The following is a 26,614-nucleotide window of genomic DNA, read 5'->3' on the forward strand; positions in this document are numbered from 1 at the left end:
TTCAACATGCTATACTAACTTTTTTCCTCTTTTTTTGACATGCTATACTATGACTTTTTTCACTTTTTTCTACATACTATACTATGACTTTTTTTCACTTTTTTCCACATACTATACTATGACTTTTTTTGACATACATATGAGTTTTTTTGGTGACAATTAAAAGCAGCAAACTTTGACAGTATTACAAAGCCAGAGTACAGTAACATCACGGTGGCACAGTAACATCTCTCTTGATGGCCGGCTAAACAAAGTCAGAACACCTTAACTCAACTTCAGCGTGCCGGAACAAAGGTAAAGAGCTGTAACAGCTCTTGCGGTGTTCTGCTGTGGTTTCTCAATTGGTTTTGGATGTTACGGTTGTCATAGCCCTTTATTTTCCCGTTAAAACAATCAAATTGACTCATGATATGTATTCACATGATAAAGGAGGTCTCAAATATCCCAAAAATGACATTAACTAATTTTTGCACAATCATGTTACGGCGGTTTCCCTTTGTAGGGCAGTATAGCTATTTAAGACTTTTTTTATCACTTTTGGACATACTATGCTACGACTTTTTAAGTTATAGAGTTGACTGTTTTAATCACATGCTAAGCAACTTTAAAAAAGTAATACTTTTAGCGCGTATATTTTCATGTAAATCGAAAAACTAAGTGTTTATTTCAACCGAAATTAGAGTTGTGATGGTTGGAAAAGTGGAAAGACAACCTAAAATGGTGTTTCAAAGTTTTATTTTGTTTCTGTGGACTTTGAATGAAGTGTATTTTATGATGCTAAAATGACTGTTTATTTACATGGAGTCTGGTGGGTTTAGCGAACGCAATTTTGCAGATGTTTTTGTTTAAAAAAGGATCTTACTCTTTAACAGAAAGGTCCACCTCCTTAGAAATTCTTAGAATTAATCTGAGCCTGTCAGTGGCAAAACAAGCACTTTTGTGAAGGTAAATACAAGCTGGACAATTGCCAGCTGCCGACTGCAGCAATCTTGGTTAATACTGGACCAATGTCAGTGACTGTTGTTCCCATCAGTCACTTAGACACAAAAACATAGGAAAATAGGGTCCAGGTTGAGAAAAACAAACAATAGTTTCCCTTTAAAACTGATTATTATGTTAAGTGTACTAACTGAGAACATTTACACCTCCAATTTTCAAGCAGATTCAACAATAAGCAATGACACACTTGGGCAGTTTGACATTTATTATCTGCAGGTAAGTGGAACATTACGTACATTATTTAGGTCTTGATGGATTTTACAACAATATAGAAAAAAAACAAGTCACTGATAAAAAGACAATCTTGTTTTCTCCTAAAGGAATCCAAAATACAATACGATACATTCACCTGCTGAGATGAAGGACAGACTGTATGACTTCTGTGTTTGTGATGAAGCAAAGCAACGTTAGGATGTAGGAAAATCTCTGTGCAAACAATGGAAAAATGGTTTTCTACTACAAAGAGGACAAAGGCAAACATGTCTACAGTTTCTAGTTGTTTGGCACTATTCCCCAAACTTAATACAATAAACCTATACATTTGACCAACATTATAGGAGTTTGTGGATAAAGGACAAACAATTAGAGGATTAAAGGTTGATCTTATGTGGTGAATATCGCCCTCGTGTGGATAAAGGAAGGTAACTATCCTATATGATCCTGTAATATTATCAAAGATAAAAGTGCTGCTGAATACAGACATTAAATGACTTACATTTCTTGCAAATGGGTCTAATTCAAAAGATGTCTAGACATTAAGGGCAAAATTTGGTTGAACAGTAAAATGTTTTTAGACATCCAGCTGCTTCACATTACATTTTAGAAACTGAAAAACCTTTGAAACAACCTAGACCAGAGGTTCCAAGATGATTAGCTTGATAAGAAATAAGGAAAAAAAACATTGAGATTGAAAGCTGTTGCATGCAAAATCACCAAATTAGTCCAACAGTTCATCTGGTGAACATCTGTGTGTTTGTGATTGATTACAGATTCCAAGTTGATCAAAGTGTTTCCATCATAGCTCCAAATTATCTCCAAAGTCCAAATTTCTAGATGGGATATATCATGACTTATTGCAAAGCAATGCTAAAAGAAGGCTATCTTTTGGTCGAATTTCGGGGACATAACATAAACAGTATACCGTACTGTGAACTCAGGCCTCATGGGACTTTTCACATAATTATGATATATGGTATTTATCACTTTGTAATCTGTTTGGGGGCAACTTCCTGGTGATAAACCTTGAAATCATTTGATTTTGAGAGTTGATAAATGCACGCCATCTCGTTTGTGAATTATTTTTACAGTAAATGTATCTTATTGCAGGTTACGGGAAAGGCAAAGGGAATCTGATACGGTGTCAGTATAGATAAAGTGTTAGTAGAGTCCATATAGCTACACATAGTTATGCTGTTGTAGGTAGTAAAGATGTTGTGTGTGTATGTGTGTGTAAAATGAATACATTATGTACACATTATATACATTACAAATATTACTGCATCCACTTTCATATAATCTTCACAAACAGAGTTATTTAGTCTCTTTTCCTTCATTTACTGATGTCCGTGTTTCGGTAGGAGGGAGTTGTGCTTAAAAGTTTGCAAAAGTTTCCGACACAACTCCAAAATGTCTTTAAAAAAAAAATAAAAAAGTATTTCGTATTTTTTATCTGACATTTCCTTCTTCTTCTGTGTCCCAATTCATACACATGCTGCGTTCCAGAAAAAGCCAGAAAAGTGTGAAATTCCAACTTCCAATAAGGAAAACTTGCTCCCTTAAAGTAGTATCTTCAACTAGGAAATTTAGGATTTTTAAAAAATGGAGTCATGCATGTAAGGGTAAGTTGTGTCTGTTGTTAACGTAACAGGAAATTTGACCAATTGTCTGGGGATTTCTGACAGCAAAAAAAAAAAAAAAAACACCCTCTTTTCCTTCATATTCCTCTTCTCGCCTTTCATCATACCATCGTCTCTGAGCTTGACCCTTTCCCGGTGAAAAAGTCCCAGAAATTAGACGCCGGCGAGGGTTTGCTCTCCTCGGGCGTTGTCTGTCTCACCCAGATGCTGCTCTCCGTCGACGCGCTCAGACTGGAGCAGCTGCCGCTGCCGAGGCCGCCCAGGTTGAAGTTGAGCGCAGAGCCCAGCGGGGCCCTGCGGTCCTGGTCCTGACTGTGGTGTCTGGAGGTGGAGGACAAGGATGGCTGGGCCAGGCTGAGCAGGTTGTGGTGGGAGTGGAACTGACGCATGTGGCGGATGGATTTACCTGAAGGGGCATCACCTGCAGGATTGAAAACAAGAAGGAAAAGTGCACGTTTGAACCTTTAAAAGCCATTGAGCAAACCTCCTATAATCCCTTTCTCTTTTGGGGAAACAATTTATTCAGTAACAGAAAAAAAATTAAATGCCAAACCATTCGAGACCGTGGAAAGCAAAATCTTTTGAGAAAACCTTTTTTTTTTTTAGAACTTTGATTTCAAGATTTGATGTTCAACAAATCATACTAAGACTTAACCTATATAAAAAATAAAAATAAAAAAAAGACTATGAAACAACCAAAATATTATTAAGAAAGTCATGATTTTTACTATTTATTTACTCTTCTTCTGTCTGTGAATGTTGTGCAGCCATGGACTGCACTCTTTAAAAAAAGAATAATGTTTAATTGTTAAAAACAGTACTTAATGTTATTACTTTATTACAGTTTACAGTTACAAAATCTCCAACTTTCTGTCTGTCACAGCTAGGTGGTGCTGTGGCCACATTTATCATCCCAGCACACTCATGTTTTTAAAACATTCTGACACATTAGTTTGTGTATGGGTCAACAGATGTTCAGTGTCTTTATTCAGGATTGTAGTAATCATGGCTATTCATTTATATTTTCCTAAATTTGATTAAAGATGGACTTCTTTCAAGAACTGTCTAAAAGTTTGTTTTCATGTCCCCTATAATTAAAATTGAATTTCCTGTGAGAGAAAAGCATTACCTTTCTATTCATCAACAAATAAAAAAAGATATAAATATAAATGCTGTTTTAAAGTCCTCTCTATGCTGCCACAATTTCCTAATAATCTGGATATGGTTACACCTCATTAATGTTTTTTTTAAGAGCATTGACGTAGTTTAATAGTTATATTTAAGTATTTGGTATTAGTTAATACATTTTTTCTTTGCCTGAAAATGGTCAAATTTAAAAGGCAGAACGTCTAAAAAATATATTGATATCAACTTCATCACGCTACCGTATCTGGTTTCCTGGCGCTTCCTGTTCTGGTTCAGTTTGAGCACATTGAGGAAGACCTCGCTGGTCAGGCTGCCCTCACGGCCGTTGCTTTTGGGCGGGAAAAGTGGTGATGGTGGCTCTAGCGGGGACAAACTCCCACTGGAGGCTCCCACAGAGTCCAGAGACGCCCCTGTGTCCCGACGCCCCCCCGTCTCACCGCTGCTCTCTGCCGTCAGGTGGCTGACGCTATATGAAGGGATGAAAATATTATATTGTCTGTTGTAGCATCCGCAGTTAGTTTAAAACCACAGTTTAAAAAAAAAAAAAAAAAAAAAAAAAAGGGAAATCAGATTCAATACTCGTTGGGATTTTATTGACGAGACCGGTTGCCATGGTTACCTGAGTTTCCTACGCAGCAGATAGTCGATGATGTCCGGGTCTGTCTGGATCAGACTCATCAGGACCTCCTGCTGCAGCTCTGCAGACACCTGGAGGGTCACACATACCAAACGTTTGTGTGCATTACAAAAACCCTTTCTGTAGAAAAATCAAAAAGCTTAAATTAAAAGAGCTAAAATATAAAAGTTTAAAACCTTTAACTAAATCTAAAAATGTGCACCCAAAACGACCCATCTCTGGTAGTTTTACTAATTGAAATGACTTTTTCTATTTTTCATTCATGGTGTGTCCCTTTTTCCTGTATGATTCATGAACATTTAACATTTTATTAAATGTATACTCCAAAAAAAATTGTTTTCAGCACAGAAATATAAGATGTAAAGAAATCTCTCTTAAATGGGTAAAGCCACGGTTATTTGGATTACTTTCCTTCAAAAGGACTCCCAATGAAAAGTTGAGTTTTCAATACTTGTGAGCAAGACAAACTAAATTCCATTCATCTCTATCGAACTGAGGTTAAGAGGCAAACACCTCAAAGCCTGAGCACATGAAACCGAAACTAGCTGCATGACTCGATACCATTAATTGGTTGAACTAACCCTTTAATACTAGTAACACCTTCGTTATTAGCTCTATTCATAGACAGTGCTTCTAAAAGACGTTAAAAAAAAAGTTAAATGACTAGATTTGAAGGCTGAATATCTCCATCGGCCAAACTGCTTGCTGCTCCATCACTGCGAGGGACACCCAATCGCTCAACGAAATCCCGACTGTTTGCTGTCCTGGCTCCTAAATCGTGGAACGAGTTCCCCATTGACACATCGGTACAGCTGAAAGTCTACACATCTTCTGCTGCAGGCTAAACACATCTCTTCCGACTGCACTCTTGCTGTTCTGAGTTTCTACCTTCATGGCTGAATGCCCTTATCGCAAGTCGCTTTGGATCAAAGCGTCAGCTAAATGAATTGTAATGTAATATGATCATGGGCGTACCGTGAAGAGCCTCCTGTAGTTCTGGATGAGCAGCAGGGTGACGCTGATGATCGCCGTGCTGTCCTCGATCCCCATCGCATGGGGACTGGCGTCTCCGCCTCGCTCCTTCTGCAGCAGGTTGGGCCCAAAGATCACCGCCAGGTTCGCAGCCGTCATCTTGTTCCCGGGGATCTAGATGGAGAGAGGGAGGAGGAGGAGGAGGAGGAGCAGGAGGAGAGGAAGGCCAGAAGAAGTCATTGACTCGACGAGCAGATGGGTATGCAACTACATAGCATGTTTCTGTTAGACCCTCTGTGCCTGGTAAATGTGCATGACCTCTCTGTTTTTTTCACAATTATATGAGCAGTAGGGCTGCTCGATTATGGAAAAAAAAATAAATAATCATAATCACGTTTATTTTGGTCAATATTGAAATCCCGATTATATAACACGATTGCGCATTGACTTTTGGAAAGATGCAACAAAGTGGTTTACCTCCTCGTCGTTTGTCCCGATGGTGTCCTGGGCGAAGCTCTGCACGGTGTGTATCATGCTGAGGAGTCGCAGGAGGGTGTCACAGTTACAGGGAGGCAGCAGGTAGAGGAGGTGCTGCAGGTACTGAAGCTGGTCAGCTCCCCTCAGCACTACAGGAGGCACAGAGAGGAGGAAGAGGAAGAGGAGGAGGTTTGGTTTCATTCATACAGGTGTTCGCATTGCCAGACCTATCTCTGCAGCGCTGCGGAGATAGGTCTGGCTAGTCCACACACCATTCCTGGATGGGAGAAAAACGTGCTCTGGTTTATTGGCAGTTCTTTGAACCAATCACAATCTTCTGGGGCGGCGCTAAGCGCTGGACACAGGGACGGTGGCGCTGCAGAACAGCCTTGGGAAGGAATTTGTTTTGGTGGAACGTGCACGTAGGGAGGCGAGCTCTGGAATTAAAATGGCTGTTGAGTGTGTGATGAGAATTTTACAAAAGAAATAAATAAAAAAAAAGATAACATAATTATAATAACATACATAATTTGATTGACGGTTCTAGCTCGGCGGATGATTCCCGAATCGACCAGAGTTTAGAATGCCAACACAAAGAAAGCGGAAGGTGAGGGACATCCGGCCGAAAATGAGAGACATCCGGCGGCACCAGAACAATCCCGCATATGAAACGTCGTTGTTTAGTCGCTCTGCGCGTATATGTGTGTGTGTGTGTGTGTGTGTGTGTGCCTACGGTTGGCATGCAGGAAGGCGGGGTAGAGCTCTCTGGACAGCAAAGGATCAGGAATTTCTCGGAGGAACTCTTTGAGCAGCGCTGCCACGTCATGGACGCTTTGCTCCTCATCCAGCTGGACGTCCACCCCTCTGTCAAAGTCCTCCAGCAGCTGAGGGGCACACAGAGGACAAATGTACCCAAAAATAAAAAAAAGAGACACATAGAAAAAGACTAAAACATACACACGGAGGTCAAAGCCCCCCTCCGATGGGACATGATTTCTCTAAAAACAGGATATCACACATCGTCAGCTTTTCCCTTGGAGATTATTTCCAGTGACAGGAAACACGGGGCAGTGAATCAAGGAAAGATCCACACAATAATCTTATTATTGGTAGCAATAATCCTCTGGTGTCTGATTATGAGAAGAGTAGTATGGGGCAGTTATAGGGAAAGAATTCCACTTATTCAGGAATAACAAAATCTTCAAATAAAAAATATTCAAGGGCATAACTTATTTGTTCCTGCGACAAACAACATTTTAGCCAGTTTTTGTAATGGTTAAAATAACAACACTTTGGATGTGGGTGAACAGAAAATGTCCTCACCTGTCTCACTCTCTTCTTAGAGCTACCAACTCGGAAAATTCCCACAGTCTGAAGACCTGGGGGCACAAAATGGAGCGCCAAATAGTCTCATCAAGTCCTCATTTATCTACATTTACATAATAGTTCATTACATTTATGTAACGCTTTAACAGACACTTTGAGCGCTTTGGGGGGTGGGGGGGTGGACTACTCTCTACCACCAACAATGTGTAGCACCCACCGGGGTGATGCATGCATGGCAACCACTACACATCAGCTCGGCAGAGAGGGAAGGGAACATGTTTTTAGTGGTGCGGGAAAACTGGAGCACCCAGAGAAAACCCACGCAGAAAGGCCCGGGACGACCTGCTACCATCTTGCTGTGAGGCCACAGTGCTAACTATTGGGCCACCGTGCCTGTATACGGCTCATTTACACTAAGACTTCAGTCTGAATATTTAAATGAAGGCACTTAAACCCAGACTTCTACGTTTGCTTCAAGTTAAAAGAGTGTGTTTCGTTTGGGGACTCCAAATGGCACCAGTGAGATCTAGCCCGCGTCTCACCATAGTTCTCGATGTGACCGCAGCACCTCTCCAGCACCCGCGGCACCTGTCTGTAGATGGGGTTGAGGCTGAGCTTGGTCTGGGTCTTCACCTCCGACGAGCCCCTGCCGTCCGAGGACTTCTTCAGCTCCAGCTCGGCCGGGTGAGAGAGCTGCAGCGCCTCCAGCAGGCGAGACTGACTCTCTACCAGGTCCGAGATGGAGTCCACTGACAGACCACCCTGCAGATAGTAAAAAGAGATCAAAACGATTTAAAATCATAGAGGAAAGTCTAAAATGTTGACACAGATTTGTGTAGCAGAGCTTTGTTTTTTTCTTATTTCCCATTAATCCTCTCACGACCCCTCAGATTTGTTTTGTGTCCTTCTAGAGGGGCCCAACCCCAAGGTTGGGGAACCACTGGACTAAATTACAGAACTTCACTGTCTAAGATGGTTAAAATCAGCTCCACAGACCGCAATGATTCATCAGTATTAATAATCTAGTAATGTAAAATATAATTTATAATTTTCAGAATAAGTACTTTACATACATTTTTAAAAAGTGTATACTGCTGTACTTTTACTGTCAAAGGTGAGGGGAGCTGCAGACTTTGTTGATATCTCTCGCTGGGTTCCACACTTTGAGCAATAACTTAAAATAAATAAACGTAAAAAATATTGATTAGTGCAGATTTAAATTAAGATAAACAACATATTCTCATAATGCTGGAGTGGAGAAAGAAAAGAGACCCAGACAGAAGCACTGGCAGGAGAAACTGGAAAGAACATTTTTAAAGATGGATGTCAGGCAAAGAAGAGGCCAGCAGAACATCCTGACGTTGCCATCCAATAAATACCCGAGAGCCTGAAAACAGAAATATAAATCACTTGTCTACGACCTGCTGCAAATCGTTTCTGGAGGAACGTCAAGTGTCGGGAGGAATTTCCAACAGCGCTTCAGTCCAGAAACCAAACAGCACCAGAGTTTGGGACTTATATATTGTGTAAAAGGGAAAACGTTATGTCTCTTTTTAAGCCTGAAAATCTGAGAATTTTATGAAACCTAACCTGTGTTATTAGATGGCTCATATAGGATTAAAAAAAAAAACTATTTTCTTAGCCATAAACCTCCAAAAATAGCTGCACAATAACAATATACAGTATGTTTATACTTCACAGGTTTTCTTTAAGTTATTTTTAAGAAAACGAAATATTCCCTTGTTTCAGCTTTTACTTTTCTTTGTCATACGTGATGCTAAAACAATATCTTTGGTTTTTAGGACTGTTGGTCAGGGAAAATAAGACATTTACAGAGAAAAAAAAATATTCCCTTTTTCCTATTTCCTGAATAATTGCATCCCTAGTTAGAGCACAAGAAATCAATGTACTTTTATATTTTCTTACGGACAGAACGTTACAATATACAATTATACCATACTGGCAGCAACGGACATCAATCAAACGGTGATTTTGCTAATTCAACTTTTAATTTCCTACTGTAATTTCTACATGTATATGTGCAACTTTGCATGTCTAAGTAGCACTTTCCATTTCTTTTATTAATTGCAATTTTACCTGCTTAGAATTAGTATGTACAAAGTGTTGAATTAGGAAAGTTTAGGTAACCTGAAAGCCCTCCATCCCCATCCATCTCCCTTTCTAGTCCGAGTGAAGTAGGTCTGGCCTCCTTCACTGCTCTAATCTACATGGATAGAGAAAGAAATATATTGTTGCAATGATTTAAAATATCCTCACAACAACTTCTACTGCCACGCAGTCTTCTCTTCTACTATCCATCTTGTTCCAGCCATTAATTTCAACCTTTACTCTGACTGTGTACACTATCTGTCACTGCACAGGCCCCGATGCAGCAACTACACCACCACATTACTGCTGCCTCATCTGTCAAGCTGAGTGTGTGTGTGTGTGTGTGTGTGTGTGTGTGTGTGTGTGTGTGTGTGTGTGATATGTAAACAGTGAGCTGCTACAGTCCAGACAGCTGTAAGAGGATGAGTCAGAGTACCATTTAGGTCGAGACGGATGAGAAAACTTTTGTCTTTCTCACCATCTTTCTACTAAACAACCAGTTCTACTCTATTAATAATCACGGCAGGGAAATATCTATCAATACAAAGAATTATACTGAAGCTTAACTTAGAGCCTGATGCTCATGTGAAGGCATAAAGTGGGAATTTATGTTGTAAATATGTGTGAAGTTTGGTGTGAACACAAGTGGACGGCCGAAACATCCTTATTCACACCTGTGTCTATCATGCGTCTGCGGCTGACCACGTCAGATGTGTTCCCTTTTCGTTACTGCCGACGTCACTTCCACCAGAAAGTCAAAGGGCCCCACGCACAGTAATTAGGTCTGCACTCACGGCAGTCATGTTAGCGGTTGTGTCGGTACAGCTGGAGCTATCGCTGTCAGCAAAATCCAACACATCTCCATCCATCGGGGGAAAAAAAACATGGAGAGTCACGCAACACTTGACATAAGCATAATGTATACCTAGTCACTTTGCAGATCCTGATTAATACAAAATACAATAAACAAATACATTTGGAAGTTTTATTTTAAATTAAGGTACCTAGCAGTAAGTAATCAAACTAACAGCTGCAACAATAAAGTGATGATCATCTCCTGTCGCACTTGGGATTGATTTTTCAATGAAAAGTGTTCTACAAATAAAATGTATTATTATGAACACATTAATGAATTATAATCCTGTAATATATATATATATATATATATATGATTCTGCATAAGGACTGCTTTTACTTTCAGTACTTTTAGTCCATTTTGATGCAAATATGTATATATATATATATATATATATATATAAAAATATATATAAAATATATATATATATATAAAAAAGTACATTTTGAATGCAGGACTTTTTAAGTATTTTTCCATGGTATTAGTACTTTTATTTAAGTAAAAGATCTGAGTACTTCTTCCACCACTATTGCAAGTTTAATATATTTGGGTTTTAGAGTGTAAGTAAAAAAACATTTTTTTTTACTTTTTACGATCAATAATTAAGATAATTGTTGGTTCCAGCTCTTAAATACAAAACCACATTATTATTTATGTCTGTCTTCTACAAAATATTCACCAATAGTACCCATTCAGGCAGCACTGTGTGTAAAGTGTTTACCTCACTGACTGATTTTTATGAGCTGAACTTGATAGCTGCTTCAGGTTTGATTACTGTACTCTGCGGCTGTAATGATACTCCTTAAAGGCATAACATAACAACTACTTCCAGATTAGCGTGGAGAGGATTACAGGGTGTGCCGGCCTCAAGCAGAGAGGGTTCACACAGATGAAAAACACACACAGCATTTTTTCGTACCAACACACGACTGGCAACAAATATAAGAATTTGAGATGTGAAAATGCTTAGAGCTGCAGTCAGACATTAGCAGGCTGCAACATGGAGGCGTTCATCACACACACACACACACACACACACACACACACACACACACACACACACACACACACACACACACACACACACACACACACACACACACACACACACACACACACACGCTGGCACAAAGAGAAACATCTGGACTGCCAGTTTCCACTTCACCGATTAGGAGAATATTCTTCCCTTGACTCACCGATTCAAATCTCTTTAAAAATACACACATGGGAACACAGAAAAACAAATACCCACCATTTGATTAAAAGTGGAATTTGGGAAAAGCAAGGAAGAAATTCAAAAATGCAATGTTGCACTTGGAGCAAGAAGAGAAGTAAAATGTCAAAGCTGCTGATCCATCAGTCACAGCGGCTGCATTAAAAACCGCCTACTGTACTAGTTAAGAACACAATGCCCCTTATACACAATTTACAACAAAGTCAGTACAACCAACTTGTACCCTTAAAGGCCATGACAGGTTTATATTTGGTGCTCCAGACATTCTCCATATTTACACACGTCTTTAAGGGTTGAGTAAGCTAAAGGTCCCATGACATGGTGCTCTTTGGATGCTTTTATATAGACCTTAGTGGTCCCTTAATACTGTATCTGAAGTCTTTTTCCCGAAATTCCCGGGGCAAGGTGGAGGGTGGGGGTGTGGCCTTGACCAACTGCAACTTTGCTTGTTTGAAAGCCATGATGTCTCTCTCTCATGGGTGGGCTAAATTCTCTGGGCGGTCAAAGCAGAGAAAGGGGAGGTAACCTTGCTCCTTATGAGCTGATAAGGAGAAGATTCCAGATCGGCCCATCTGAGCTTTCATTTTCTCAAAGGCAGAGCAGGATACCCAGGGCTCGGTTTTCACATATCACCATTTCTAGCCACTGGGGGGCCATAGGCAAGCTGGGGGAACGCATATTAATGTTAAAAAAACCTCATAAAGTGAAATTTTCATGCCATGGGACCTTTAAATGACCTTTGAAGTTTATAAAACTTTTTGTACAAAACAAAAAAAAGGTTCCTCAAAATAAAAAAGATGGCCATTTGTTGTAATTACTGAGACGTTGACACACTCACTCACCCTTCTCTGTACTCGGCCGGAGTTATCCAGAAACGTGGGCGACATCGGTTTGTTCTGGGTCTCGTAAACGGGCGCCGGTGCTACAGAGTTTGTAGATGGCGAGCCGGGACCTCCTCCTGTGTTCCCGTTGAAGAACTGCCTCTTCTCGGCCCTGAAGCGCAGAACGCTGGCCTCCAGGTCCAGACAGTCTCGCCTGCTCTCCTTCAGGGCGTCCTGTCGCAGCTTGAAGGCTCGGTCGTTGGCGATGACCTGGGAGAGGGGGATGCCGAACGCCTTGGGGGCCGATTCTGAGGGAGGAGAGGACGGAAAAAGGAAAGGAAAGACGTTATTTTGTGTTTTCTTGTCAGCGATGATGTTAACTGGATGAACAAATCTGATAAAGTCACAGAGAGGACGGAATAGTTTGTTTGGTTTGACAGAAAGTTATTAACGTTTTAATGGAGGTATTTATTTATTTTTTTATAAAAGAAGAAGAAGAAACACACACAAGAAACACACAGTAGCCAATCAGAATGAATACTTTATTATCAAAACAGTTTTGCAGGTCATTTCATTTTGTGTGAACACATCGATGTTGTAAATCAGCACTTGGAGCAGAACTGGGGTCCTGAGTGATTCTCGTTTTATTTACAGAACACATTCCTCTCTGCTGATCACATCTGAACTCCAAACAGGAAGGTGATTTGACTTTCATCTTCGGGGGGGCGAGACTCTTTTTCTTCACAGAGCAAATATGGCCTAAGTGAAACTACAACAAGAAAAAATATGTAACAATCTAAGCACTTTGGGTTTTTGCACCCATACGCATACATAATGTACCAATGGTGTTGGAAATCCGCTTGCCTCTGCCTTTCTAACGCAGCGATCATCACACAGCCCCTTAAAAGGAGAGCTTAGAGTTGAAGTCGACGGGCAGTACAAGAATAGACAGAATGGATCGAGAGAGCAGGTAAAAGAGGGTTAAACAGGTAATCCTGTTAGGGCAGTCACAGCCGCAAACCAGACATCACAATAAGACTGATACAGGCTTACTGCAGGTAAACGCAACATGACTTGAGGGAGGGTGCTGTCATGTTTCATGATCTGCAGCCCGACTCCTGTAACTGCGAATCCTTCGCTCAACAGTTCAGCGCGCAAAATCCAGTTAGAGGCAAATTAAGGGCATTAAGAACAATAACAAAAACAAACAATGGCTTTGGCTTGTGAAATGAGCACGAATTAACACTCTACAGAGTCCACTCCCGCCAGGAAAATAAAAATAAAAAATAATGGGGGGAAAGATTCTCAGACAACCTCAAGGTTTTCATTTGCTTACAAAATGATGATAGTAATTCATCATGTGAAATTATGAAATGTCAAAATGTTGACTTAAAATCGATGAAATGATAATGTTTTGCAAGCCACTTGTCGGTGCTGTCATTTTTTAATCCAACAGCGGTTTGCACCTTCAGGTAACAATTCCAGTAATTCCCCCAAGAGCAAGCATTTAGTGCGACAGTGGCGAGGAAAAACTCCCTTTTAGAAAGAAACCTTGAGCGGTGAGGAAAACCGGGGTGTTTCCTCCTCTATTCTAAAAAGAAATCCTGTCCACAAACAAAAATCTTTGTCCAAATGAAAACACAACTGAAGCGCAGTCAGGAGCATGCCAAACCAACAGGTGGCGATAACCCTAAAGCAATGTTGACCAATCCAAAGCTAGGGTTAGGCTACCTGGCTGCAATATGCATCAATCTGTGAGCGGTTAGAGCTACCACTATTTTGGCCATGTCTACAATTTCGCGAAATGTCACCTTATTTGTGACACCTCACAAAGGGGATAATGGCGCACACAAGCCAAAAACTCTGTTTTCCCTGTATACACGACAACACTGAAAACAGAGTTTCTGAAAATGTTCACCCTAGCAGGAGTTTTCCAAAACATACGTTTGCAGTGACCTTAAACGCAGTTTGTGTACACAAAAATTTATTCTGTAACTGACCCCACCCCTTTGGGTGGGGTCAGTTACAGAATAAATGTAATTCCATCACAAAGGATGTTTGCCAGTTAGTGGTCTTGAACCGTTATTGTCCAGTTGAAGAACGTCTGTCCAACGACTGATACATCCTGCCAACGCTGAGTGTACAGTGACTGTTCGTTCCACTCTACAGCACCTGATATACCCAGGAATAAACTGATCACTCTGCATGTGTCATAACAAGGTCATATTCACACAATCATAAGGACACACAGGACTATTGAATGACACACACACACACACAGTTTGTATTGTATTGTATAATTATTAAGACATCTTCCTGTGTTGTGTCAAGGCAGCTATGTCTCTAAAAAGCTGAGAACTTCCTCCACCACTGGTAATAACCAACATCAGTGCCCATTTTGCTTACTTTGAGGCTACATCTTCACTACTACATTTAATTTTTTAAGCAGCGTTTTGAGACAAAAATTATCTCCGTCCATTCAACCATTTAGGCTCCGTACCATAAATGATCTCCATCCATAGTTACACGTCTTAAAGTGCATATCACACCATTTACACACCGGGCATGCACATGCCGGTATAAACATGAAGCTGTCTTAGGTAGAGGTAGAGGTACTTTATTTGTCGCATACACAAGAATTCCTGTTCGAGCACACGTCATCAGGATGGACGCCAACGTGTATAACCCGGTACATTTTAAACAAACATGTCCCCTGCTAATGAGAACTGGCTACCTTCCATTGAATGAGATGCCATCTGTTAATGTGTCTTACGCACTGCACTTTAATGGCCCAGTTTGATCAGTAAGCTCGCACTTATTCCTCACAGTGCTGACGTCTGTCAGCCGAGCTGACCACTCCGTGCTGCTGTCTATAGACGTTTGGCCACGCTTTCTGGCATCCTGTGCCAGCTGGTTTTAGCTGCATGTGCTGGAGGTGTTAAAAGTAAACATTGAGGATTTAAAATGTGGCTGTGGCAGCTTGGAAGTCTTGGGCAACACTTCAGAGAGTCAGGCAGCCTAGCTGTCGGGGCGTTAAGACAACTGAGAGGTCCAAAGCGTCAGTGCTACAGAGCTGAATAAAGTCTGCATGTTTCGGGGATCCTTTAAATCAACCTGAAAAGGAGTTTACATTTATAGTTAATAGTTCTTTTAAGGCTGATTTTCACTTGATTTCTCTTTTTTTCTAGCAGTGCTGCCAGATTTTCTGCTTAGTTTTAGACTTTTGGGCACACAAGGCTTTGTTTATATGTATACGTGTATGAACGTATGAATGTATATATTTTAGTATACATATCTAGCTGACAACATAATGTCATGTACCTACATCATGGTTTAAGTTAGGATAGTTCTACTACTTACATTTATCTATATATCTGTATATATTTTATTTATTTATTATTTTTAATCTAACAAAATGTTCTGAAAATTGTTACCCAACTAAATAATACAAATATATATTTTTCCTGAGTCAGTGCTTTAACTTTAAAAATGAAGGGATTTTTCTTACAATAACAATATATATATATATATATATATATATATATATATATATATATATATATATATATATATATATATATATTTAAATTAGACAAAAATAAATTTATTTATAAAGTATATTCTTGTGTTCCAAGTCAAACCTTTGTTGGAAGATATGGAATCGCGAAACTGATTAAATGTAGCTTTACATTTGTTTCAACACTCCATTTTAATTATTTAAATAACAGTATTATGTATTGTATTGTATAATCACTTATATTTTTTTGTCTCATCCGATAATCTTTCACTTCCTTTTATAGTACAGGTTTGGGGCTCCATATGGATTGTGCAGCATGGGGGAATTTGCCCTCTTGTCATGACCTGGGTATTTCTAAAATCCTGGCCCTAGTAGGCATCATTACTCCAGTTAGCATTTCACTGATGAGACCCCTCAGGAGAGGTCCTGGGTTTAAAGTAACACAAAGACTAAAATTCAGACAGGAAGACAGCTGTGTGTGTCTGACTGGTCAAAGCCCTATTGTTTACAAATTTCACTGCTTTCCTTCTTTAGTATTTCTAGTCATCGTCAGTTCCTGGAGGACTAAAGGAGATATATTTAGATGCAGTTCAGTGCTCGCTACTATTTATCCGTTACCACGCCAGCATCTGGATGTAAGTATTCGTCCTCCGAGGCATTGAGCTAAGTGAATAAAAAAAAAACTTGTTTAACAGAATGTCCTCTGTGTAAACCCCAGTGAAACACATGCAACAACACAGGAGCTTAATAACATCTCTTTATCCTTCTCCTAAAATAATGTTATAATAATAAAGCAGGTTGGAGGCCAAAGCAGCAAAGAGAATTACACAAATACTGCAGGTGGAGCGACTGGGAAAGAAGTAAGAAGTAAAGAAGAAAAAACAGCCTCTGAACTCTTTCTGACATCTCAATGGTGGGTTTCCAAAGCAAGCTGTTCGTGACACTCATGCCCAAATTTACGTGGCAATTAGCCAGGTGTGCAGAAGTGAGAAAGTAAGAAGGATTTGAAACGTCTCTCAAGTTTATTTTCTTCTTTTAAACAGTTTTTTTCTGTTGCTTTTGTGCGTACAATCAAGTGCAATGCCATGAATGCCTCTGTCTGTTTGAAAGTCTCCCTCCATCCTCATTAGCAAGATTAATCACCTAAGAGACTACAAAGACATGCACAAATAAAGCAGAATTTTTGTCTTTCGCCTGAAACCAGTATGAACACTTTTTCCTTCAGGTCATACTGCGTAATTTGTTGAACCGTAACACTGAGCAGTCCTGATAAACATTTAGCACTCATTTTATCAACGCTGAAGCTATGCGTCCGAGCTGCTACACTACTGCGTGCTCATGCAACTGTAGTTTAACTGCCTCCTGTGATAGAGTTTAGTTGATACTGGAAATGGTTTCAACAACGAAAGGCCAAAACGCACGCTAGGTTGTTTTTTTTTAAATACCAGTGTAGATTTTACCCTCTGAAAAATCCCAAATCAAGTCTGTGACTCAATGCTGCAAAACAATCTTATATTAATTACGTTAATTACAGGAATTCCCTTGTCAATAAACACGCTGTGTAGTACATGACTTGAAAGCAGCACTAATCTTATTTGTCCAGTTAAACTTCAACAGGCACACGGTCACATCTACTTTCCATATACATATACTGTAAATTGACACCTCTGGCTTCATATTTTCTTTCTCCTCCACTATCTGCTGTGATTTTCTGCACCAGAGAAATGCTTTCTTGCTCAATCTGCATCAAATCAAGGATAAACTGTTTTTTGTATTTTCCCATCAATCCCATTGGCAAACTCAGAGTAACTCCAATTTTACCGCTAAACAATCCAGTTACATGTAATCTGCTACCTGCCCAAAGGCCGCGCAGTCTTGCCTTCAGCAGTAGGGGGAGCAGAGCCAGCAGGAGCGCTGCCAGGTCCCAATGTTCTGTGTTTCGATTAGCAGGGTTAGCTTCAGCTAAGTCTCTGTGTGTAAGAGGCGGGAGGCAGGATTTAAAGACCTGCGCGAGAGCCTGGGAATGTGTGTGTATGTGTGTTTTGGCTCTCTCACTGCTGTGTTAATCACCTGAGGATAGAGAAGAACATCTCTTTATGAGAGGTAGGGGTCACATAGTAGGGTAGATGAAGCTAACAGTGAGAAAGAGAGGAAGAAGAGGGATGTAAAAAAAAAGCAGAAGAGAGAGATGAAGGGTAAAGATGGAGGCAAACGAAAACAGTTGAAGGGAGTGGAGGCCTGTTGGCTTGGCTGTTTTAGGCATTTATGAAAACCAGTACGTGATGCACGAGTTGCCATGAGTTTGAAGTACGACTCTCCCACATTATTTTGTTCCCATTCCGAGCAAAAGGGGTTGGCACGGGGGAGCCTGGGTGGCTCACCTAGTAGAGCGCACGCCCATATATAGAGGTTCATTCCTCGACGCAGCAGCCGTGGGTTCGACTCCAACCTGCGGCCCTTTGCTGCATATCATTCCCCCTCTCTCGCCCCTTTCATGTTTTTAGCTGTCCTATAAAATAAAGGCCTAAAATTCCCCAAAAAATATCTTTAAAAAAAGGTTGCCACATGTTGTTCAGTTTGGTTAGAGGCTGCGACTGAATTCCTTTCATCTTTATGGGTGGGTGATATGGAGCTAAATCGGGGCCAAATGTTTTGTTCATTTGAAAAAAATATATATAGTTGAAAAAAAAAAAAAATGAAACCGAAAAAAAAGATTTGAAGGCGTAAAAAAAATAAGTTTTGAATCTGAAAACATGAAATGTGGAACTGAAAACAAATATAAAAGTGAAAAATGAAAATTTATAATTTATTCAAAATAATTCCAGAATTTAATCTATATTTTATTCAAACTGAAAGAAAAATTGGTACACTTATTTTTAGTTTGAATACATGGTTTTATTTTTTCCAAGTTTTGAACAAAACTTAAATTTTCAATTTCAAGCTTTATTTTTTCAACTATATATATTTTTTTTCAAATGAACAAAACATTTGGCCCTGATTTAGCTCCATAGGGTGACAGCAATGAGAGGATGTGAGAGCAATAAGTTATGGCTTCACTGCTGAATATGATTTATTCTAATAATAAATATATAATATAATAATATTATAATAATATTTCTTTAGCAATGTGTTTTTGTCTAAAGATAGTTCAAATCTGAGTTAATGCGATAAGAAATCACTTTGAACAACGTAAATGTCAAGAATAAAATATCACTTTCAAGCTAGTTACTTCCAGTCATCAGGGTCAGAATTAGAAAAGAATTTATTGCTAAGTAAGTAACATAAGGAATTTGCCTTAGTGGATGGTACATACATAAACAAACATATTAAAAGGAAATAAACAATGCATGTAAAAGAAACGATAACATAAATAAACAAATATGAATAATATTACTGCCTTTGAAAATGAGAAAAGAAGGCTGTATAGTTTATTGCAGGATGTGCAAAGATGTTGAGAAGTGTGCAAAAAGTTCAGGAGATAGTTTGTGAAATGGACAGGTTTATAGTCCAGGATGTTCGTTAATGTAACCATGTAGTATACAGTATAGGGGTTGGGGGGGGGCGGAGGGTTAAGAGACTTGATGAAGACATGATGGAGCGCAGCCTCCTACCAGAGTGGAGTGTATCTCGATCTCCAACTATCTAGGGAGGTCCCGGGGCCACATATTATGTATTTTTGAAATAAAAACATTGGAAAAACTGTCAACAAAAAACTCAAAGCTTCAAAGAAATTAAATAAAAAAGGCTGTCAAAAAAAGGCCCAAAAAGTGTCCAAAAAAAAAAAAAAAAAAAAAAAAACTTGAAAAAGGCAACAATAACATCAGAAAAATTGTCCAAATAAACCATGAAAAATGAAGAAGAAAAAAAAAGTCCTGGAGGGACGGCAGATTGCAGCCGATCAACTTCTCAGCAGAGTGGATGATACGCTGCGGTCCGCAGTGAGGTACGTAAGCACACGGAGTTTGTTTTTGCATTTGTAGGGTGACCCGGTGACTGTCGAGGGAGTTTGTGTCCGGTCATTAATCCGTTTATGTTGCAACAACGCAAGAAAAGACGCAGAGACAATGAAAATGCATAAGCCTGACTCACTGAAGGCTGTCTGCAGCCATGAGCCACTTGTACTTTATAAACAGTATTTCAAGTATGTGAAACCATTAGCGGTAAAAGCCACTGGACGTCAGCGGCGACGACGCTGTGTAACGGGTATAACAGGCAGAACAGGCTGAAAGGGGACATTGTGTTTGATGATAATATTTACTGAGGCAAACCGAGAGTGTGTAGGTGTCGGTTCACGCAGGGACGAAGCACAGAGGAGACAAACTGTGGCCAGAGATGGTTTCATGTCTAACCACACGTGACCGTGTTTGTGTGATGAACTCACCTCGCTCTTTCTTTTCCTTTGAAAAGGAGTCAAACTTCCTGCGTAGAGATTTTCTCCGTTTGTGTGTTTCTGTGAGAGGAAAAACAAAAGGTCACCATGAATAAAGTTATTAGTGATGCTCAAGAATGTGTGAACAATGAAGACTGTTTGTTCAGGGATGTCTGTTTTTCATTTATTTAGACATGCACGTATGTGCGTATATAGCCCGCTTTGTGTATTTCCATGTGGATTTGTAAATGTAGACACACACACATTTTCTTTTGTGCTTTTTATCAGCCTTAAATCAACTTCATAAACTCAATCCTCACTTCTCTGAAATACAAACACGGCCCTCATTACGACCTTCTTCCCTTCTTTCTCTTAGTACCTCTTCCTCAGCTCTAAGAATAGAGCGCTCCGTTTCAATAGACCTTGTTGGTTTGAATAGCCCTTTGCTCAAAGGATGCACCACCCCACACATGAAGTAATGAAATATTTTACGTGTGTCACAGAAATCGAGAATATATTTAAGAGACTGATTAAAAGGAAAAAAAACATGTTTTAAAGACTTAAAATTCAACTGAAATCCCTTTTTGCAGTGTCAAAATCAAACGTATTGTTGAGTTTAAAAAAGAATCTCAAATGCAATGTTCTTCCAGAGCTTTCAATCACATCCCACAGTTTTCCTCAGGTGAAGGGTTTTGCTCAAATGCCTGGGAGATTAGATTATTTTAAGTATGGACAACTGAGTTATCTCCATGACTACTGAGCAAACTGCATCTGCTTAGGAAGACCATGGTGTGGTTGAAAGCTCAGGAAAAAGCTGATTGGTAGACGTTCAGTTACATTCCCTTTTTTTTGTTGGCACACGTTTATACACATCACACATAAATACATCACACATAAATACAAATCACACTGGAGAAATATAAAATACATGTGAGTATTTGGTAGAAACCACTACTGTTATTAAGACAAAGAATGAGCTTTTACTTTCATTCAAATACAAGGTCTTTTAGTGAAAGGTCACAAATGCAGCTTGAGCGTGTAGTCCTGAAAAATTAGACAGTTCAAGACTCCATGCTACTTACACTTTATGCAATTAAGTTTCAAGTCGATTACATTCTGACTGTGGAACGCCCTTCCTATTAACTTGCGTTCCGCAGTCTCAGTTGATGCTTTTAAAAAGCAGCTGAAGACACACTTGTTTAAACTCACTTTTGTCTCATGTTTGTAACTTTGGGTTTTTAAGTCTTCTAATCTTTTACCTTCATTGGTATTTTATTTATTTTCGCTTTTGGGACATGAAATTTGCAAAGTGCAATTGAATTTCAGTTCGAAAACCACAATTGCGGACATTTTGTGGATTTCTAATTCCATTTTGTTTGGTGTTTTTTTCCCCCTGTGAATTACTATTACTATTACTTATTAGTTGCATCAACAGTGGAGTTTGATAGCAGAAAATACTATGGTGATGTGAAGCCTCTGCAGCTGTAAATCGATGTACATGTAGTGGCCAGTGTTGTGCGTATGTGTGGGCGCTTGTTGCAGCAGCAGCAGTTCTCTGTGGGTCTGGTTTAATGGTGTGTGTTACGTTTCGGTTATACGAGCTCTTACATCCTGCTCCTCTGACTGGGTTTATGTGGAAGAAGCCATTGTTTGGGTTACTTAAGCTGCTGTTTAGAAATCACTAATTCAACATTGGGTCTTTTACCTATTAAGGAACGATTGGAGTTCCCTGTGTCGAAAATCATGCTGTCCAGAATGTTTGGGACTCTGAAGATGGAAATTCTTTGCTTAATTCCAGCTTCATCACAGAAAAAAAACAGCAAATTAAAAACAGTAAGGGAAAGAAAGAGTATTTGTATCCATATCAATGTGTGTGTACGTACTTTTATTTGTGTGTGTGTGTGTGTGTGTGTGTGTGTGTGTGTGTGTGTGTGTGTGTGTGTGTGTGTGTGTGTGTGTGTGTGTGTGTGTGTGTGTGTGTGTGTGTGAGCGCGTGCGTGCCTGGATAAAAAGGGTCAAATTCCCACGACTGCAGGAAATTAAAGTTTATTTCCAAAGCACACGGCCCCTCCCATCACACACACGCCACCTCCAGCTAAGGCTAATCCCTTATTGTGTGTGGGTGCATATGTAGGCTATTTGTAGGCTTCCAAGAACAACAGACTTGGATGTTTTCCTGCAATTTGTTGTTGGCGGAAAGTTTTGCATCATTTTAATCAATTACAGGATCACACATTGTACAAAATTGCCAGACTCGAGCACTTTAGGATGTGTCACAATTTGGTTTTTCTACTTCTATTTAAAGAGAGATCATTACATTCCTCATGCACTTTTTGTTGTTGCTGCCTATCTTGTCTAGGACTAGGGCTACAACTAGTAATTGTTTTTTATTCATCTTTTGATCGTCACTATTACATGGAGCCCATAGAGACATCTTCAAATTGCATGTTTTATCCAACCAACAGTCCAAAATCCAATATTCAATTTACAGTTATATGAAAAAGGAGAAAAGCAGCAAATCCTTAATATTTCAGAAGCCAGAAAGCAAAGAAAATCTGGCAGTTGTGCTTGGAATTAACTTTAAATGATTACTTGATTATGAAAACACTTAAATTCTCTCCTGATCGATTACTCAACATATTGTTCCGACTATAGCCAGGACTCTTGAAAAAGAGGCTTTTGTGTTATAAGAAATAAAGTAAATGGAACAAGCGGAGCTTAAGGGAAGAGAACCAAAGTTGGACAGATGATCAGGAAGGAGAGAGAGCGAGTTAGTTTGGAGTCCCTGTAGAACAGCGATTCAGAGAATGGGGCATGAGAATGAACTCTGGAAAACGCTAAACAAGAGCAAATCGGTCTCTCAGCTACTGACACGTTTCTCAAAGAATTCACTGGACCCTGCCAATGTAACCAACAAACACACTCGTGCACAAAAACATGCCCAGGTGCATGCACACCAACACACACACACACACACTCACGCACAATCAAACTGTGGCGGAAGAAGTGTTCAGATCCTTTACTTAAGTAAAAGTACTCACACTGCACTGTGATGCTACTTAAGTAAATGTATGCAAGTTTAATCAGGATTACTCAATGCAGAAAAATGTCCCCTGTGAGTGTTTCTATTATACATTTTATCGTTAGATTATTATGGATTAATCTGATGATTATTTTCTCCATTAATCAATCGATTGTTTGGCATGTACTAAAATGTAATGTACACTAAAAATAGTGAGAAATGGAAAATTACCCAGAGCCCAAAGTGGTATCTTCACGATGTTTGTTTTGTATAGAGTCCAAACCTCAACATTATTACTATTACAATTATTATTACAATTATTATTATCATTATTATTATTATATAAAAGGCAAAACAGCAAATCTTTATCATTTAAGAAGACGGAATCATTAAGTGATTTTATATGAAAAATGACCCAAGTGATCAACATTTCTCTGTAATCGGCTAATTGTTTCAGGTGTACTTGTATAAACTGTGTTTAGTGTGTTCAATATTTCCCTCTGAGATTGAGTAGGATTACAAAGTGGCACAAAAAGGAAAGATTCAACTAAAAAGTACAAACACCTCATATAAATGCCAGCACTTGCATGTACAGGAATGCAAAGACCGACATAATAAAGTAGAGTGTGCTTGTACAAAGAAACTGGAGAGGTTTTATTGCAGTCGCAGTGGTAAGAGGCAAAAAAAAATAGACAAAAAGGGTGAACGAAGCAAGTAGACAAAGTGAAAGATATAGAGAAGCAAAGACAGCAAGATGCATTTTTGTGATGAAGACAGACAGACAGACAGAGAGAGAGAGAGAGAGAGAGAGAGAGAGAGAGAGAGAGAGAGAGAGAGATGGAGACAATCAATCAAAGAAACAGAAGTGCAGAAGAAGAAACCCAAAAGACAAACAGGGAGGGGGGTGTGGCGGGAGGTGATGCCGAGACCGTGACCGAATGGATGGACTGCAGATATCTCACCCCGGGGGAGAAACTGAGGACCAATATTCCCACACTTACTCAGAGAGCGCGTTGTCTGTGCGCCGGACAAGTAGATTCAAACTGTTCTTGCAGTAATATCTAATGGCATGGTTTAACTGTAAGAAAAATAAATATCTCTGGGCACTGTAACAGTCATCTTTACGGTTATCGTTACCAGTTTGATCTTTTATGGGGCAGCACCAGACTTTATACTTATGGGCATCACATGTGTCTGATATCTGCTGTAAGTTAAAACTTTTCATTGGCAAATCTATGCATCAGGTGACATAAAAGAGATATTGTCTGTAAGTCTCCGATAGATGTCACTTTAGTGCTCATTGCTAACATTTTAGCATATCCCTAGTTGAACTTTGTGGTGCGTACGGTTAGATAATATGAGGTAAGTCTTTATTGATCGCCAGAGGGGAAATTTAGATGTTGCAGTATGGAGGACAAAAGCTGGCAAAATCTAAAATATATAAAACGAAAAACTGAATAGAAAGGTAAAACAAATATGTCCCATTTGATCAATAAACTGATGGCTACATTCATTTTCGGCACATTAATTGGTATCATCCAAAACATCCCCCAGATTATTCCATCTGGAATATGTGGAGACATTTTGGAAGTCTTTTCCCAGAATTTCAACTTGCTTGCAGGAAAAAAGAAAGCCAAAGACAAAGCCATGAATGATTTACTCGTGTTTTCCCACGAATACTCACTGTATAATTGAACCCTGACCTGATGGAAGAAGAGAGCAAAATGTATCCCTCAAGATAAAGAAAAGATAACAAAAGAAATAGGAAAACTTCCCGAAAATGAGAAGGACAGGGACAAGTGGATGTCTCACAGGATGTAAATTGCTCCAAGTCACCAACTTGTTTCCATTACTTGGAAGGAAGATTCATTTATTAACACAGATTCCCTTGAGACCCTAATCTTAAACCAAGTCTTGACCCTAAAACTTAAAGTTTTACATTGTACGTTGTTTTTTTCTCCTAAATGTGACTGTGTAAACAGATTTATGTCCTTGCAACATGAGTAAAACACGTTCACATATCCCATGACTCCCAACACTTTGAGTCATATTAAGAAACCAGTGTTATGTAAGTATTTAGTATGACAGTATTATTTGTAAAAATCTAACAACATATGTCTGATTCTTAAAGGGCCAAATGAATAAGATCCTAGTGGGGAAATAAGGATACTGAAGCAGCAAAAGTAAGTGAAAACAGAAGATACAGTGTAGTAAAGTAATATATATATTTTCTCATCCAAGTGGGAATCAAAACCATGACAGCAGATGATCTAGAAAATAATTGAGCTTTGCTGTTTTACAGTATTGGAGATCATATGTAAACTGGGCCTGTGGTCAAAGTTCAGCATGCTGGGGGTTACTGTAAAACCCTGAGAGAGAAAAACAGTATGGGAGAGAGCAGCTGAGTCTGAGAAAAGCAGCCCAAGGACTGGTCTCATAGGAGAAAGGCTACCGACAGATCCTCCACACACACAAACACACACAGACACACACACACCACTTCTACAATCAGCTGCGTTTCTCAGCATCAGCCGCTATACTCGGTGAACCTCGAGATATCTCCAGCCCCAATAAACACAAGATAAAAAAACAACCTCCCAGTCTGTGACCTATGAAGTGTTTGAAAGATTTACAGTTTGTTGGTGAAAACTCCTTCACTTTATTGGCTGGACTTTAGAGCTTAGACGGATGCGACGAGTGCACACAAACACTATTTCAAAGCAGGGAGTAGAGTCCAGTGGTAAGGAGAGGAAGGTTGTACAAGTAAACCTTAGCAGAGGAAACATGTTGAGGTTTTTAACCGCTCTTATTAAAGATTACTAGAGCTGATGTAAGGGTTAGGCTGTTAAGGACAACAGCCTTCACTGAGGCTTGACATTCTTACTTAAAAAGGTGCAGTAGGTAAGCCTTATAAAACTAACTTTCTGTCATATTTGCTGAAACTGACCCTATGTTCCAGTAGTACTACATGAAGCACGTGATTAAAAATAAATCTGGCTCCTCTGGCACCACCTACAGCCTGTAGTGTGACTTGCAAAAACCCACCGCTCCTTGTTCAGATGCACCAATCATGGCCGGGGGTCTAACTGCATGTGAATCACTGCTCATGCACACGTATTAATTCTCCCTTGTGGGGAGAGGGGCTTAGGAGACCGTTTTGGGCTTTAGCAGAAAGAGGGGAGGGACTGAGAAGTTGTTGATGGCTAAGTCCTGGATCTTCCCAATCCTACCTACAGCACCTTTAAAGATCCCATGTTTTAAGACATACAAAAA

The 26,614-nt window shown here is 39.5% G+C and overlaps 1 protein-coding gene across 5 annotated transcripts in view; it reads right to left on the reverse strand.

Annotated features, from left to right (window-relative positions):
* Positions 1-1,186: 1,186 nt before the first annotated feature.
* The window catches only part of arhgap36 (Rho GTPase activating protein 36), a 69,531-nt gene continuing 44,103 nt past the window's right edge, over positions 1,187-26,614 (reverse strand). For all 5 annotated transcript variants that reach the window (XM_028564485.1, XM_028564489.1, XM_028564487.1 and 2 more), the window contains exons 3-12: positions 20,332-20,400; positions 12,455-12,741; positions 7,956-8,175; positions 7,411-7,466; positions 6,821-6,971; positions 6,088-6,236; positions 5,614-5,784; positions 4,621-4,709; positions 4,241-4,467; positions 1,187-3,276 (exon numbers count right to left, since the gene is read on the reverse strand). In XM_028564485.1, coding sequence (XP_028420286.1) covers positions 2,957-3,276; positions 4,241-4,467; positions 4,621-4,709; positions 5,614-5,784; positions 6,088-6,236; positions 6,821-6,971; positions 7,411-7,466; positions 7,956-8,175; positions 12,455-12,741; positions 20,332-20,400 — 1,739 coding nt within the window. In that variant the 3' untranslated portion in view covers positions 1,187-2,956. The remainder of the gene's footprint in view (positions 3,277-4,240; positions 4,468-4,620; positions 4,710-5,613; positions 5,785-6,087; positions 6,237-6,820; positions 6,972-7,410; positions 7,467-7,955; positions 8,176-12,454; positions 12,742-20,331; positions 20,401-26,614) is intronic.

Source organism: Perca flavescens, chromosome 19 (genome assembly GCF_004354835.1).
Source record: "Perca flavescens isolate YP-PL-M2 chromosome 19, PFLA_1.0, whole genome shotgun sequence".
Classification (NCBI taxonomy): Eukaryota; Metazoa; Chordata; class Actinopteri; order Perciformes; family Percidae; genus Perca; species Perca flavescens.